At 39.6% G+C, this 18585-nt stretch overlaps 1 protein-coding gene across 1 annotated transcript in view; it reads right to left on the bottom strand.

Moving 5' to 3' along the window:
• Positions 1-18585, bottom strand: part of SHISAL2B (shisa like 2B) — a 27301-nt gene extending 8716 nt beyond the window's left edge. The window contains exons 1-2 of the mRNA XM_004465581.5: positions 18113-18585; positions 11023-11180 (exon numbers count right to left, since the gene is read on the bottom strand). Coding sequence (XP_004465638.1) covers positions 11023-11180; positions 18113-18303 — 349 coding nt within the window. The 5' untranslated portion in view covers positions 18304-18585. The remainder of the gene's footprint in view (positions 1-11022; positions 11181-18112) is intronic.

The following is an 18585-nucleotide window of genomic DNA, read 5'->3' as shown; positions in this document are numbered from 1 at the left end:
TCAAGGGCCTCTATAGAGAATATATTCCAAAACTTAAGTGTTCAGTAGATAGATTTGAATCTAATATTTTCAAAAAGTCTACCTTACCAAAGCAGCCAGGAATTTATCAGCCCATCAAATTTTCATGCCACTTTCTCTGCTACATTTATCTTCAACAGCTTTGCTTGCTGATTGGGCAAAGGGCTATATACCAGGTGGGAAAATGCTGTACCTACAACAAACTAGCTTTTACAAATCAAAGTATGTGGTTTAAACACTACCTATGATGAATGCTTAGAAAACAACATTAAGCAATTTATTTTACCACCAGAAAAGTTCAGAAGAAAAGTAATGAAATAGAATCTGTATTATACCACTCTGGGCACTAGATTTTAAACTTAAAATACTTGTAATATTTAGACCAATATCACACATTTCATTGCTACTGGCAGTCTCTGGGAGCTTCAGTGAGACATCCCTCCTTAAAACTTGGAAATATTGCCCACAGAGCACTCAACTATGAAATCAACCCATTGTGGGGGATGTCACAACTTGACCAAGAAGGCAATCTATATAGTACTTACAAATGGACAAAACCAGACAGTTTTAACATACTTAAAGGCCAGGCTTAGACTTAGCTAAAGAAAAAAAAATACAAAAAGCTGGTATGAAAGGGATAGGCTAGAAGAGGGAGCAGTGGAAGAAAGGAGTCTTGGCCAATGAACTTCCCCTTACGGAGGTTTGGGGGCAGATTTTTAAAGAGTTTTTCAAGCAGAGGAGATTGAAGAAAGAGTAAGAGACACTAGCAGCTGGAAGGGTGTGTGCAAAGGCTAGGGATCCAGAGACAGCAGGGCAAGACTGGGGAACCTGTCAGTATTTCTGAGCGTCTGAAATGCTAGGTGTAAGGAAGGGAGTGGGGAGAGCCGAGTGAGGAGAGGGAAGCAGAGCCAGATCTGAGCCTAGCCAAGAATCAGATTTGATCCTAGAGGTCTGAAGCTGAGGGAGGCCTATCGTAAATGCTATGCAGGTATTAACTATCATTATACTGTTGATAGTTTTGTATCCTTTCTCACTTAACATTGATTGTATTCTGAGTACTGAAAAAAAAAAGATTGATTTGTTTGTTTATTTTTCTGTTCCCCTGTTCCTCCCCCTCCCTGGCCCTGCTGTTTTTGCTGTGTCCATTCCCTGTGTGATCTTCTACATCTATTTCTCTTTTTGTCTCAATCAGCAAGAGGGGAAAATAAATAAATAAATCTTTTTTAAAAATTCATTGGGAAAGTTAGTATCTTAGACTTAGCCTTTGCTTTGCCCACTCATCAATGAGGGAAGGCAGTTCTATTCAGGTATTTTTTTCCTACCTCACTTTTCCCACAATTGGCCTTTATTTTTTCTTTTCTTCATTGTTAAATTCTTCCGACCATTGATGATTAACATAGCTCACCTAAGGAATTTAGCTGACATTTTAAATCCTTGGGATGAATTTTTCACAGTGAAAGACTGGCTTCCATTTTGCTTACTGGTTCCAGCATCACCTAGAATTGCTCAACCCTGCGCCCTTAGGAGGACTCACACATGCCAAATATAGTAGTAGCTTTGCTGAGATATTTCATTCTAGGTACAGAAGCTGCAATAAGAAATCCCAGGCTTGTTATTTTAAGTAGAAAGATAGGCACAGTGGCTCTTTATCTGAAACAAGGAACAGTATTACTAAATAATTTGGCAGACTAATTAGTTCAAGAGTTTTGAACAGAGTTTTGTTGGAAGGGCTTTAGGGCTATTAAGAAATTAATCTGTAATTAACCTAAATTTATTATTTATTAATTTAGAAATTAACCTATAAGTTTAGTACAAAACCCCATCAAAATATCACTTTATTTTTTCCCTTTATTAGAGAAGTTGTGGGTTTACAAAACAATTGTGCATAAAATGCAGGATTCCCATATACCACCCCACTACCAACACCTTGTATTGGTGTGGAACATTTATTACAATTGATAATAGCACATTTTTATAATTGTATTTAATTAAAGTCCACAACTTAACTTACGGTTCACTTTTTATAGTGTAGTTCCATGGATTTTTTAAATTTTATTTTATTCCGTTATCATACATGCAATCTAACATTTCCCTTTTTAATCATATTCAGATATATATTTCAGTGCTGTTAATTGTGTTCACAGTGTTGTGCTACCATCACTACCATCCATCCACCTGATTTTTAAAAATTTGACAATATATTCAAAAGTTTTTTTGGAAACCTGAATATGCAAGAGTAGACAAGAACAGTTTGGAAAAGATGTATAATGAGGGGGAGAGAGGAGAGTCTTGCCTAATCAGATATTAAACTATAAAGCTACAATGATTTTTAAGGATGTTACTAGTTTAAGAATAAACAAACTGATCAATGAAACAGTAAAGAAAATCTAATAACAGTTCCCAGTATATATGAGTGACTTCTGACAAAGAAAACATTTTAAATTGGTAAAGAAAAGATGGATGACGTGACAAGTAAACATAGGAAAGTCTATTTTCATTATTAATCGGATAAGTTTAAAATAAAACATGATACTATCTTCCTCAGTGAAATTGGCACAATATACCTTTTTAAATAATAAATACCCAGTATTACAGAGGATATGAATTGGTACTGCTCTGGAGGACACGTGGCAACCTGTATTCAATACCTTTAGCATGTGCCCACCTTTTGAACAGAAATTCCACTCTTAGGGACTTATTCTGAGAAAACACTTAGGTGTTCAATGCATGTATGATAGAAAAAATGGAAACTATTTCAAAGCAATAGCTTAATAAAATATGGTATACCCAGACTTTGGTTTTTACATACAATTCCCGACTGAAATGAACCAGGAAGAGATGGCAGTTTCCAGGACTGTTAAAAGGAAAATACAAGATAGCCTGGAATATCTTACGAGGGAAAACAACAAACAAAAACGCTCAAAAAATGATAGGCACATGTCAAAAGGACATGGGATCTAATTTAAAGGAGCTCCCACTGGCCAAATCTGGAACAATTTAAGCATCAAAATAAATAATGATATAGTGAAGCAGATGTGGCTCAAGTGATAAGGCCTACCATATGGGAGGACCCAGGTTTGATCCCTGGGGCCTCCTGGTGAAAAAGAAGAAGAGAAAGCATGCCTGCAGATAAGCCAGTGCCTATGTGGCAAGCCGAGTACTGTTCGGTGAGCCCAGTGTCCATGTAGTGAGCCAAGTGCTGGCATGGCGAGCCAAGGCCCCATGTGGTTGCCCATGCAGTGAGCTGAGTGCCCACATGGTGAGCCATGTGCTGATACGAGTGCCCACATGATGAGCTGAGTGCCTCATGCCCACGTGGCGAGCCAAGTGCCCTTGTGAGTGCCCGCGTGGTAAACCAGTGCCGTGTGGCAAGCAAAGAGCCTGCGCAGCAAGCCGAATGCCTGCATTGTGAGCCAGTGCCTGCTCAAGTGAGTCACACAGCAAGATGATGACGCAACAAAAGAGAAACGAAGGGGAGAGTCAAGGTGAAGCCCAGCAGAGACCAGAAATTCAGGTGGCACAATTGACAGGAAACCTCTCCTCACATCAGAGGTTCTTAGGATCAAATCCCAGTGAATCCTAGAGGAGAAAGACAAGAAGAGAACTAGAGAAATAGATACAGAAGATCACACAGCGAATGGACACAGCAAAAACAGCAGGGGAGAGGGGATGGGGAGAAAAAATGAATTAATTAAAACAAAAGAATTCTTAAAAAAATAAATAATGATTGTAATAGAATACTTTGGAATAAAGAATCCATGAGTCAGTATTGATATTAATAAAATAAATGAAAAGATAAACAGAGGAGAATGAAAATCTCTTCTATGTAGTACAATAGCAACTAATAAACATAGAAGGAATGATGAGGTTTAAAAGTCACTGAGGTTTGCAACTATCATAATAATTGAGTCAAAAATCATCAATGGGCAGAAGAAAGTTTGAGAAGGAACCAGATATTTGCATATTTCAAAATACCTCCTACAAATTACTTAGTAATCAAAGGCAAGAAGAGTGGCTTTGCAATGGATTAATCTAGCAACTATTACCTTAACCAAGGAATCCAAGTAAACATCACCAATATAGGCCAAGCCAATATTATGTGCTTCCTCATGTAATGTCCTGGAAAAATAACTTCTGTGAAAGTCCAGTCAAAAATGTATAATCTATCTCCAATTATGAGAAAATATCAGAACGACCTAAATTGAGAGACATTGTATAAAACACTGTACTTTTCTAAACTTTTAAGATCATGACAGACAAAGTAAAGCTGAGATTAAAGGAAACTAAAGAAATATGATGGCTAATTACAAAGTGTGACTTGGATTAGATCCTAGATAAGAAAAATAAAAAGCTATTAAGGAAAATTTGAATAAGGACTGCAAATTAGATAAATACTACTGTGTTGATGTTATAGTTCCTGTTTTTGTTGTTTTTATTATGTAAGGAAAAATCCTTGTTCTTAGGAAACACATGCTGAATTATTTATGGATAAAGGGGCAAGATATCTGCAAATCATTCTGAAATGGTTTAGAAAGTATATAAATATAAAGAGAGCCAATGATATAACAAATGAGATTAGCAAATATGGAAAAAAGATGTACAAAAGTTCGCTATACTTTCAACTTCTTTGGAAGTGTGAAATTATATCAAAATAGAAGAATGAAAAATCATGGTACTCCATCAAGGTAAAACAATGAAACCATTAAAAAAGTTGACAAAGATATTTATTTATTGGCAAAGAAAAAAGTCAATACTGTTACGTGAAAAAAAAAAAGCATAAACCCATTTTTTCCATTTTGTTATATATTCATATCTATAGATGCACAGAAAAAAAATCCATGTAGTATTTTTATCTCAGTGTTGATAGTTATTATCCCTGTGTGGGGAGATCATGAGTGACTTTATTTTTCTTTATTTTGTAATTTTCCTACAATGAGCATGAATTGAAAGAAAAGTTTTCTCTGTAGGGGAAAGGAGGTGTTTTTTAAGAAGAAATAAAGCAGAGCTGGTCCAAGTCCTCTTTAGCTCACAGACAGAATAAATGATTGCATGATCTTCAAATTTGCTTTCTTTCTCAGATTCCATATATAGTTTATGTTTTTCTCCTACACTACAGGGCCTTACTGTTAATTTCCTTACCCTTTTTCTTTTATATCATCTGCCTTTACAAAATAAATTGCCAAATATGGGCTTGTAGTTATCTACTATTCCTATACAGCTGTACTGTTATATTTGCACCAAGAAGCTCTTCTCATATCAGCCCTTCTACTTTTCATCAAAGACACACACAAGCCCAGCGAATATTCAAAGTCATGGAATGGACATGACTTATCTTCCTGGAGCATCAAATTTACTCAGATATGGGAGGGAGAAGAGATTATTTTATTAGAGTAAAGTAAGACATTATATTATGAAGTCAAATTGAAAATTCCCATCCATTTTCAAACCAAATAGAAAATGTCAAATAATTTCAAGCCCATAAGGCTTAAGGCAGAGATGTCTGCACTCCAGCCCTCAGCACTCAGGGGGTACAAGTTCCTTTCTTATCTACCTTCACGAATTCTCTGATGGAAAAGTTTGAGAAGCAGGAATCTAAGACATTCCTCCTTTTAACAGCTCCTCTATTGGCCATGAGTTCTTCTACATCCTTTGACATGTGCCCTCGCCCTCAGGAATATCTACTCAGAAAGATGTCTCTCGCACAGTCATCTTGTACTCAGGTGTCAGCCTCTAGGGAACTGTGTGTCCTATTCAGTACAGTTAACAAACCATGGTATCCTTTTAGACACTGGCATTTGAAACATGTATAATCCAAAACACAAAAATTCAAAAGAAAGAAAATGGTTAGGGACGCAATTTAAGGCTAATCAATTGCTTAACAATAGGTCTCTGTACAAAGTGAGCCCTGGAGGCAGCCCAATTAAATTGTACAGTCACTGCTTTTTTGCACGATCAATTCAAACATGTCTAAAGCCTTAAACTGTATACATTAAAAAGAATGAAACCCAATAAAGGCACACTGAAGAAAAACCATTGGCAAAATAGTGTAATTAAACCCAGACTATTTTTACTCAGTCTGTCATTTATAGAATTCTTTTTCAAATGCCAGTATTCTAAATCAGTTTTAATATGTGTACAAAAACACATTTCCCTTCAGGCCATTTAAATTGCCTATAATGAAGACAGTTTTGATTATAAAAAATTATTCTAAAATAAGGGGAAGTTGATTCTTAAGTACAAATAGTTTTGAAAGAAAAGGCCTGTAACTGGGTGAAACTAATTTTCCTCTGTTGTAATGTTGCTTGCTTGACATATTATTGCAAATATTTTCTGTTGCTCATCTCTAAAACATTCCTCAAATAGAAGAAGGTGCCAGACTTGTTTTCTCAATAGATACAACATTGACATCTATTGCTGAGTGGGAAAATCATTGGAATGGAACATATTTAACAATGGATACAGCAATGTTTAATTATCACTTCAAATGTCACTCTCATATATAAGTCATTTCCTTTTCCTATTTCAGTGACATTTGAGTTATTCTGTTTTAGTCTCACCACTGTGTTCTAATTAGTTAAAATCAACCCCAAGGAATCAAAGTCACCTCAGTTGAAAGTAAGAAAGGCAGTGATCATATAAAATCCTGCCTTATCACTAACAAGCACTCAGGAAATTAAGGAGTAAAGTAATCTACTTATTTGATAAATATACTGTTTTTGAGAGGGTGAGAGTAGGAAAATTTTGTTGCAAGAAAGCAGTGTCATCTCACTATAAAGGAAATGCTTTAGGGAGTCTCCTTAGCTAAATAGTATTAAGACTCAAGAATTTGAGTAACAAGCAAACTTATTCTGTAACTAGGTTCTCAGAGCCAACAGGAAATAAAATTTTGGAGCAGTCCCTGAGATAAATCATGAAAAATAATTTTTATTCAGCACAGTACATTCTATAAAGGAGGCATTTAATGAATGTTTGATCTTGCAATGGTGACAATACTTGAAGTCATTTTTTCTCAAAGTATGCCTTTTGATCACCTACAGTACAGATACCATACTGTTCCAATCAAACCATGTAAAAAATATTTTTAATGTGTTCTTGGCACTGGGAAAACAATAGTGAACAAACCAGATAAAAACTCATACTTTCTTGAAATTTATTTTCTATTTTGGCTGGAGGAAAGTTAGATGTTAAATAAAATATATAGTAAATTAGTGGTAGATGCTTAGGAGAATATTAAAGCAGGAAGGGCGGGGGAAACGGACTTGGCCCAGTGGTTAGGGCGTCTGTCTACCACATAGGAGGTCCGAGGTTCAAACCCCAGGCCTCCTTGACCCGTGTGGACCTGGCCTACGTGCAAGGAGTGCCCCCCCACTCAGGGGTGTCCCCCGCATAGGGAAGCCCCACGCGCAAGGAGTGCGCCCCATAAGGAGAGCCGCCCAGCGCGAAAGAAAAGTACAGCCTGCCCAGGAATGGCGCCGCCCACACTTCCCCTGCCACTGACGACAACAGAAGCGGACAAAGAAACAAGACGCAACAAATACACAGAGAACAGACAACCGCGGGAGGGGGGGAATTTAAATAAATAAATAAATCTTTAAAAATAAAAAAAAAAATAAAGCAGGAAGGGCATTTGAAATGTTGAATGGGGAATTAAAAATGCAGATAAGATGATCAGGGAAGGACTTTTTGGGAAGGTGGCTCTTTAGTAAAGATTGATAAGAAATGAGGACTCAAGTCATGCAAGATATCTGAGGGAAGCACATATGCAAAGGCCCGGAGGCAGAAGTCTCCAGGAACTTTAAAAAGGCAAGTGTGGCTAAGGCATGAGAAGATGAGGAGAGAAATAAGGGTAGAAACTGGGTCTAAGCCATTAAGACTAAATTCAGTTAACAATCTGTTAATTTGGCCATGCAATTTCTAAGCACTGCCTTAGAAGAGAACTCCAAAGGGATCTTGGCCTCTTGCTCTATGACACAGGACAGACACCCTGTGAAAGAAGTTTCTTCTACAGAGAAAATCCTGGAACTAACGCAATCATGCAAGGGCAGCATATTTGTTCTCAGAGCATGTACTCCATTGTGGCAGTTTGATACTATGAGTTCCAAAAAAAGATATTGATTATGTCTGAAACAAGTCTGTTCCTCTGGGCATGATACCCTTTGATCGATTTAAATTCAAAGGCTTTACATTTTCTTGATTAAATCAAGATTGGGGCTTTGATTCAACCACATCATTAGGGCGACTCAGTTTGAGTTGCTGCCACCTTTGTGGGCTATATAAACGTATACTCAATCAAGAAGATAGGAGAAGGGAAGTGGACTTGGCCCAATAGATAGGGCGTCCACCTACCACATGGGAGGTCTGTGGTTCAAATCCTGGGCCTCCTTGACCCGTGTGGAGCTGGCCCATGCGCAGTGCTGATGCGCGCAAGGAGTGCCGTGCCACGCAGGGGTGTCCCCTGCATAGGGGAGCCCCATGTGCAAAGAGTGCACCCCATAAGGAGAGCCGCCCAGCACGAAAGAAAGTTCAACCTGCCCAGGAATGGCACCGCACACACGGAGAGCTGACACAGCAAGATGATGCAACAAAAAAAGACACAGATTCCTGTGCCGCTGACAACAGAAACGGACAAAAGAAGAACATGCAGCAAATGGACACAGAGAACAGACAACTGGGGTGGGGGTGGGGGAAAGGGAGAGAAATAAAAAAAAAAAAAAAAGAAGAAGATAGGAGAAGATAAACAGAGAATGGGAGACAGCTTCATCAACAGGCAGAGAGATGAGCCATTCACCTGATAGTTTGCATGCTGAAAAAGCCCCAGGAAAAGAGATGAGCCATCTAGCCTACTGCTGAGATGGGAAGAAGCTGCGACCATGCAGCCTTAAGAAGAAAAAGGAAGGCTGAACCCTCACAGACATTACCCACCATCTTGCTTCAACACGTGGCAACTGACTTTGGGTGAAGAAGTAACTTTGAGTTTTACTTTTTAGGGCCTTGTAAGTGTATGCTTTTACCCCAAATAAATACCCTTTATAAAAATCAGCAGATTTCTGGTACTTTGCATCAGTACTTCTTTTGGCTGACTAATCCATCCATGAACATGACAAGTTTCAGGATTCAGCTAAAATTAGAGCACATGGGAAGGGACTTATCTCAATGTTCAAATATAAAGGTTTTCAAAGGGAGTCGGAAGGTCATTGCAGAGATTACCTGTATGCAGGTCTCAGCAGGATCTCATTGGCTGTCACAGTAAATATTGCTTCAAATAGCAGGGCTCCTGAGTGCTCTAGAGACATCCAGAAATTATAAGCAGGGACGATAGCTCAGGAATTTGGCACCCTGTCAGTGGGCCTTACTTTGGAGTTTATGCTCCCAGTATAATACAGTTGGACTCATTTATAGCTTCCCTACACATGACTCTTCTGCCCCTTTTATTTGAACCTATAATTAGCACTATGCTTGTTAAATATATTGTCTCAGAGACTTGAATCTTTGGTCTGTCCATATGCCAGTTGAGCCCTGAATTTCAGCGGAGTTGCGACACCTACTCTCCAGTTCATTGGACTCACCCAGGACAACTAGCAAGGAGATGATGATGGACAATGCCCATTCCAAGAACAGAATATGCCTGCAACTGTAAGCAGGATAATTCCATCCATCTGCCCCATGGGAGCTAAGCTCTCTCTCAACTGGAAGTGGAGTAGGCATCACTATCCCCAAATCCTCAAGATTGGGGAATGAACAATGGAATAAAGTAGACTTATTATTATTCTACTGTAGACTTATTATCATTCTAGCAATGGAAGAACCCTTGTCATTGATATAAAAGCAGAGGTTCTGAGGGGTAGGAGAGGGAAGAATAGGTATAATATGGGACATTTTCGGGACATTGGAATGTCCTGCATGACATTGCAGTGATGGATACAGGTCATTGTTTATTTTTTCATAGCCTACAAAATTGTGCAGGACAGAGTATAAACTATAATGTAAACTGTATTCCATGGTTAGTGGCAATGCTTCAATATGTGTTCATCAATTGTAACAGATATACCACACTAATGAAAGATGCTGTTAATGTGAGAAAGTGTGGGAGGTGGAGGGAGGGGTGCATATGGGAAGTGCTTATATTTTTTATGTAACATTTATGTAATCTAAAGCTTCTTTAAAAATAAAAATTAATGTAAAAAAAACATTAGCTTAAAATTTTAAAAAAGGTTTTACTTTTCTTTTACAATGGGAAGTGGGCACTTGTGTATTATTCTAATTATATAAGTCGCTCAAAAGTCATGACTACGGCTTTTTTAATACACCAATAGAAATGTATGTTCACAAAAATGTTAACAATTCTGGTTAAGTTCCATAATGATAACAACTATCATCTGTATAGCACTTTATAACTGAGATAATAAGACCCAGTTTTATAAACCGTATATAACCATTTCTTTCTACTTTTCGTCACAGTATACACAGTACACCCCTACAATTTAACCAGTTTGTAATCTGTTCCAGAACAAAGGCACTCCATTTATTTTCTATTTCCTTCAATTGCCTCTTATTTTATATGCCTCTACAGAATTCTGCATGCAATGGGTACGCAGGTGAATGTGCCATTGACCACTGACTAACCAATCTAGAGAATGGCAAAACTGAGAATTATTTTATTCCTCTACTTATTTGACTTGACTCCATACAAAAAACTTTTAATTCCAAGAGGATAGTCCCTTTGTAGCTGAAAGGGACATAAATATATCACAGTAGATTTATTGGACCAATGTTTTATTGTTTAAGAGTACATTTACATCATGCTGCTATTGTTCTTTGGGCTCAATTTTTTTAAAGGTGTTTCATAATTAAGGTCTGATTCAGTGTGAATTTTTACAAAGATACAATAAAATTGAATTTTAAAAAACATCCATTGTTACATATGATCTGTTTTGTTACCCAGGTACAGATTATTCTTTTGGATAGAGTATACATAATTGGTAACGAATAATGGATACTGATTACCTTCTCGAGTGGAAGAAGCCTCTAGGTGTTGAAGTTTAAGGCCAGTGTCTAATCTTTGAGGTTTTGTATATAGAAATAAATAGCAGAGGACACAGATGCTGATGACAAAAGCAAGTAAAACAAGCGCAGCAATTCCCAGTCCAATCAGGGCACCAATGCTGAGGAAAAAAAGACAAAACATTGAATATGACTGTCACACAAACTACTTTCACATCAACTCGAAAGGTTTAAATATTGTTAATTCTTGTTCTCACTCATAACTAGATTATATTTTAGTAGAAGGAACGTATGATTGAAATCTATAGCTTACCACTTAATGCTTATTATATTTTCTATATAGGTTTTCAGGCCCTTTTAAATTTATTTGTTAATATGAGTAGGGAAGATCACGTGAATTCATGTCACACAACTCTCTAGAGATATGCCAAGAACATCTCAATCAAATAAACTTCTGTTCTTAATATATTTTAAATGACTAATCAATAAAAGACCAAGAGAAAATATTAGCCTCTGAAAGAGTAGTAAAGCAAATGTTTATTAGAAATGTAGAAATTTTCCTTTGGAGATAAACATGTGAGAAGCTATTTACTAATAGGAGAGACTTGAATGAAAGGAAAACAGTATTTATGATATTTATACAAAACTCATGTTCAGTCTAAGGTTTTTGTTTCTAAAAGAACATAACTCCAATGGCATAAAGCATTAAGCATTTTACTCTGAAAATAAAATGTATATCTGATTGAATTTTCTGTGCACTAAATTTATAATAATTCTTTCTGATACAATCACTTAGAAGGCTAATCATTTGAGAAATAATAGTTTTCATAAAATTATTAACTTAATATTTTTAAATGGGAAAAGGTACTTGAAACAAGAGAATTATCTTGAAAGACCAATATGCAAATATGTGCATTTTACTTTCATTTACCATATGTATGTGTGTGTGTATGTGAATACAGATAAAATTGGACTTTAAGCTCCTTGAGCAGATACTCTGGTAACATTCCCATAGGGTTCTGCACACTTACTAAAAATATTCAATAGAATGTTTTACTTGTAATAAATATTCAATAAGTGGAAGTAAATCATAACTGACTGCTGACTGATCTACCTGTAGTAACTTGGCACATATATCATTGAAAAAGAATTATTCTGTTCTTCATCATCTTCCTGGTTTGAGTATGGTTTCCTGCTAATTCCCAGGGATCATAGTCCTGACAAGTGTGGCCTGTACCAGAAGGAGGAAAGAATTTGGCCAGGGGCACTAAGGGCCTTGCTGCTTTGGGAGGGAAAAGAATAGAATTCAAAGGGAGGAGCTAAGCTCAGCCCGTTATCCTTAATTTGAGGCGATAAAGCACCCTGCATTAAAGACACTGCCCCCTGAGTCACTACATAGAGTCAGACCTCTAGTGACTCACTAGCCCATTAGACCTGCATGCAAGTGAAAACTGGGTAATTTTATGGTAAGATTCAGTATATAGTTTATAGCAGTTTGATATTATTTATGAATTCCTAAAAGATTTAATTATGTTTGTAAACTAGTCTGTTTCTCTGGGTGTGATACCCTTTGATTGTATTATATTCAGCTGAGATGCCTTTGATTAAATTATGTTAAGATCAGGGCTTTAATTCTACCATATCATTAGGGCATGCAGGGTTGAGTCCCTTCCCCATGTGGTAGGCTATATAAACAGGTGCTCAATCAAGAACAAAGAAGTAGATACACAGGGAAGATACATAGAAGGATCCTGCAGCCCTGGGAAGAAAGATGAACCTGATAGTTTACAGCTGACCTTGTGAAGAGATCGGAACAGCTGAACTTAGAAAGAAATGAGCCCTGGGGAAAGAGATGAGCCTTATGCCAGCCAACAGCTGAGATTGGAAGAAGCTGGGACCAAGGAGCCTTAAGAGGAAAGAGGAAGGCTGAACCTTTGCAGACACTGCCAGCCATCTTGTTTCAACATGTGGCCAATAACTTTGGTTGAGAAAGTACCTCTTATGGTACCTTGAGTTGGGCCCTTTAGGGCCTAGTGACTATAAGCTTCTATCCCAAATAAATACCCTTTAAAAAAGCCATGTTCTGATACTTTTTATCAGTACCACTTTAGCTGACTAATACAGAATTTGGTATTGGAGAGTGGGATACAGCTTTTGTAATTACCAAAATGCTAGCATGGTTTCTATAAATGGATAAGGTGTATTTTTTGAAGTAAGTGTAAGAAGCTTGATAGAGAAGGCCTAGATTGCTTTGAAGAGACTGTTGGTAGGAATATGGATGCTAAAGAGATTTTTTTATGAGGCCTCAGAAGTAAACGATGAAACTATTATTGGAAATTGGAAGAAAGGTGATTCAGAGAACTTAGCAAGATTGTCTCCCGATGTTTTATGGAAGGAAGAATTTGAAAATGGTGAACCTGGACATTTAGCTGAGAAGGTTTCCAAAGTAAACTTGGAGAATGTGGCTTGGCTTTTTGTTGCAACCTAGAGTAAAATGCTACATGAAAGAGATAAGCTGAGAACTGAATTGTTGGGAACAAAGAAAACAGAAACTGATTCTGGAAATTCCAAGCCTATGGAAATCAAGTCCCAGATGATAATGCCCCATTTGTGGAATTAACTAACCATGGAACTTGTAAATCAGGATTGAAAATGCAGTTATGTCAGAAAGACTTGTGGAAAGTCTTACTGTCTTATGGCTTGGACCCTGCTTCCTGCATGCTAAACTAAAAAGCTTTTTGCAAGAGCTGTATGAACAAAACTGCTGTCATCCTGGACTAAAAGGGACATGGAGGGAAGATATGGAAGAGAAAATGGCTTTAAGAGGAAAACCATGGAAGCTAAGTCTGGACTTAAGACATCTCCTTGGACCAAAAGAGGAATACCACCCAGGTGTATAAAGAGGATGAGTTTGTCCTGGCAGTTGAAGAGGGTGGCTGTTCCAGCCCATTGTTCAGGGAGAATTTTGCCACCCCAGAGTACAGAGAGGGTGGAGCACATTCCCCAAGGGTCAGGGAAGGTATGGCCATCACCCCAATGTTCTTGGAGGGTGAGGTCTGGAGTTCAGTCACCACTAAGATGCTTGATGAGGGTGGAACCAATAAAGTGGCCATTGGGCAAGCCTGAGGAAAGGGAAGGGTGGGCCCTCATGAAGCCCCACGGATGAGAAGAAAACATCATCTTGAGAATGACTCTCAGACTTTAAAATCTAATGAAGTATACCCTGCAGGTATTCAGAACTGTTCCAGACCCATGACTCATGTTTCCCTCAGAATTTCTCCTTACAGTAATGCAAATATTTATCCTTTGTCTGTCCCTTTGTATATTGGAAACAGATAAATTGTTTTATAAGTTTCAGAGGTCTACAGTCAGATGGGACTTTGCCCCAAGACAACTGCATTTCTTTAAATTGATTGTGGTATGCTTTTACAATTAACATTGTTACTGATTTAAAGTTTTTTGGACTATTTTAATGTCTTTTCTTTTGGAATTCAGAGGGTGGAGTGTAGCAGTTTGATATTACTTACAAATTCCTAAAAAGATATTTGATTATACTTGTAACCTTGTCTGCTCCTCTGGGCATGAGATCCTTTGATTGTATTCGATTCAGTTGCAATGCCTTTGATTAAATTATGTTAAGATTAAGACTTTGATACTGTCACATCATTAGGGCTTGCAGAGTTGAGTCCCTGCCCCACTTTGTGGGCTATATAAATGGATGTTCAGTCAAGAACACAGAAGTCGATACACAGAGAAGATACACAGAAGGATCCTACAGCCCTGGGAAGATAGATGAGCCTGATAGTTTAGAGCTGACCTTGTAAAGAGACCAGCCAACAGCTGAACTCAGAAAGAAAAGAGCCCTTGGGAGAGAGATGAGCCTTATGCCAGCCTACAGCTGAGACTGGAAGAAGCTGGGACCATGGAGCCTTAAGAGGAAAGAGGAAGGTTGAACCCTTATAGACATCGCCCACCATCTTGTTTCAACACATGGCCAATGACTTTGATGAGAAAGTACCTCTTATGGTACCTTGAGATGGGCTCTTTAGGGCCTTGTGACTGTAGGCTTCTACTCCAAATAAATACCCTTTATAAAAGTCAACAGAGTTCTGGTACTTTGCATCAGCACCCCTTTGGCTGACTAATACATAGTTATATATTTGAACTGGGAGTTTACCCTCAATTGGTGCACTATCTTCTAAGGGATAGAATCCCTGTATCTGGCATTTTCTCTTTTGTACTTGTTTGTACCAAATCTGAATTCTGTAGATTCTACATATCAGGGAGGGTTAGGATCACTGGACAAACACAGACACATGGGAAGTTAATCCACTTAATTAATATTATCTGGTGCTTAAGGCAGATAGGAGACTAGACATCTGGAAAGGTTTCTGAAAATGAGAACCTAATTATTTTAAAAGCGTCAAAGTAAAAAACATCAATTTAATTACATTCAATAGTTTTTTTTAAGGTACCAGGACCCTGTATATGGGAGGCCGGCACTCAACCACTGAGCCACATTGGCACCCTCGTCTGTTTGCTCATTTCTTTTCTTTTCTTCTTTTTGCTAATGGTTTGTTTGTTTTCTTTAGGAGGCACCAGGAACAGAACCCAGGACCTTCCATGTGGGAGGCAGGTGCTAAACTGCTTGAGTCACATCCACTCCCTCAACATATACTTTGTGGACTTTTAATGTACACAGTTAAAAAGCCAACCAGGCAATCTGAAGAAAACAAAAACTTAGCAGAGTGAGTCTATGCTCTTCCTTGCCATTTCTGCTCTCTGTTATAAAAGGATATTCTTCAAAACCTTGACAAACTGTTTTGGTATTACAGTTCCACTTTATAGAAGCTTTCCTTCATGCATGCAGAATTCTAGGTATAAATTCTGGGTACAGATTGAGCTCTATGAGTCTCCAAAAATATTCATTTTAGCAAATGTGTATCAAATGTCCACTCATGGGTGGCACAATGCAAAAGACATGATTTTCACAGGTCCTAGAGAAGGATACCAAAGGAAACCCTAAGAGGTTAGAGATTTATAGGAAGAGAAATGATGTGGGTGGGCCAGCACAGGAGAAGGGAGAATTATCCTTTCCTCCCAGTAACATACGGCAGTTGCTATTCAAGCCCTGAGAGAGGGCCTGGAGCTGTCATCATTAATTAATTGCAGCAATTCTCCTTCTTAGCAACTTCACTTACCTTGTAGTAGACACAGCTGCACCTTTTCTCAGCAGCTGCAGAATCTCAGAACAAATGCTAGGTGCTCCTGGAATATTTTATCTGAGTCAGAGTATTTTAAACTAGGGGTGGAGAGTAAATAATATGAGGGAAATGAAGTGGTAATAAATTTAACTCCCCATTGTGCTCTCATAGCCGAGTAACTCACAAGAACCCCAGATTTAATACTGCTCAATGATACCTTCCATTGAAATTATTTTTATAGTTCCCAGGAACAATAAGTGGTAGTTGAACTGTGCTATTTTGTCAGTGCTGAATGAATACCCCAGCAAGCTGTTCACTCTTTTGTCCCTTTATAAATCTTAGGAAGGTTATAAAAACTGCAAATTGTCACTTTTGCAACTACTCAGAGATCTGAGAATCCCAGGTACATTTTCCAATTGGATTTGACTTACGGGTTGCCAGTCTCTGTGGGAGGTTCTGTTACCCTTATTAACACTTTCACATACTCAGAGCAACATTACTATATTATTTTCCCAAAGGCCACATAATACTCCAGTGCAGTATAATATAATCCAAATAATCCACTATGATGGAGAATGAGCTGTCATTATTTCTGACATTTTGCCCCACTCCAGCAACACAACTTTATGAGCTGAATGTACTAGTAGGTGGGCATGCCTTTTGAGATTTCTGAAGTTTGCAATAGAGGGGGAAATGTTTTATTGCTTTAAGAAATACTATTCAAAGTCATGGGGTGTAGATTTGGCATGATGCTAAATTTTTTTCTCCAGCTAGGAGTCTCTCTCTCTCTCTCTCTCTCTCTCTCTCTCTCTCTGATATAAACTATAAAATTCTTTGTAAGAATTTATTTGAAACAGAGTTGGGGTTCTTTTCCACAATCTTGGGATCCCATTCATTCTCCAAACAAAATTAAAACATCAAGTTTAAAGTTTGCAGTCCTTTAGAGTTGAAGGGAAAGAAACACTTCGTGTGACAATGTCTGCATAAATTCTAGTTGGAGAAAGTCAAATTCCCATCGTAGGAAAAAAGAGACAAGAAAGACTTCATCTTAGAAAGTCTCTTCACTTTTCAGCAATGGTCGGTTTGACCAGGCGTTTTGAAGGTGGGGGAGGGTGTCCTGGAATGATTCTACAGAGTTTGTAATCACCTTAGCAAAAAACTGCTCAGTGAAACTTTTCTTCGGTTAGGTTCGGGATTAGTGTCAAAACATTTGAAAAGGGCAAATTATAAAGCCCAGGCTGGTGGGTGTGTAGGCACGCGCGCGCGAATACACGCATCTTTTTTATACTTTACAGAACACAAATATTTTAAAGAACAGCTAAGTCCTTCTACACCCCATGAGACATCCTCTGTTCCTTGGTTAAGGCCTTAAAATCAGTCCCTAAGGAGCCGCTTTCTATTCAAATGCACCCAAAGCCCAAACGAACCCAAAAGAAAACTCAGCCCTCCCTCTCACGTTATCTGCTCGTCCTCTCCGTCTGCGAGTAAGTAGAGCAGCCTGCCTGGGACTGGGTCCCGGGCGAGCCGAGAGCAGTCGGCTGGCGGGTCCCAGGTGCGCCCCGGGCGCGTGGCCTGGGCTCCCCCCGCGCTCGCCTTGCCTCGGGTCCCCAGGGCAGAGTCACACCCCGGGTCATCTCCGGCGGTCACGGCCCGCGTTCGCCCAGCAGGGGCGGCTCCTGGGGAGGCTCCAAGCTCGGGGTGATGTTTTTCTCCCGAGCCCCCGTCCGCCCTCGCAGGCTCCGAGTCCCTCCGGTGAGACCAGACCAGAGCGGGTCACAGGGACGCGGGAGACCTCCCCGCGCTTGGCTCCGCTCGTCGCCACCCGAGACCCGGGGCTGGGTCTGCCGCCCCACGCGCCGGCTCGCAGCTGCCCGCCCTGCCCTGCCCACCTCAAGCTCCACATGTAGCTGTGCGTGTAGGGGAAGTAGCTGCCCGGCTCGCTGCAGCAGTACTTGAGGTCGGCGAAGCCGCAGCAGTAGAGCAGGGCGGCGCCGTCGCCGCGCCGGGGGCACTGGAAGGGTTCCACGAAGCTGCGGTTGAGGCTGTAGTAGCCGGAGCAGACCCGGCTGGCCTCGCTCATTTTGACCGCTGCGTGCAGGGCGAGGCCCCCGATCTGCCCTGGGACCACAGCGTGCCGCGCCCCCTGCGCCCGCGGACCTGCGCTGCCCGGGCTCGGCTCTTCGCATCTGGGGTCTGACTGCCTGGTCCTTAAAGCCTCCTCCCATCCCCTCTGCTCTCTCTCCTCCCCCCTGTCCACATGGTGTCTGGTCGCTTCACTCTCGCTGCTCCCTCTCGCTACTGAGTGGTGCTTTTATCTGCCGGTCTCGGGCCCTGTATCTCTTCCCGAGTCCCTTCTAGTTCC

The sequence above is a fragment of the Dasypus novemcinctus genome, chromosome 2 (genome assembly GCF_030445035.2).
Source record: "Dasypus novemcinctus isolate mDasNov1 chromosome 2, mDasNov1.1.hap2, whole genome shotgun sequence".
NCBI classification, from domain to species: Eukaryota; Metazoa; Chordata; class Mammalia; order Cingulata; family Dasypodidae; genus Dasypus; species Dasypus novemcinctus.
Note: the sequence above shows the minus strand (reverse complement) of the source record. Positions and strands in the feature narration are given on the sequence as shown.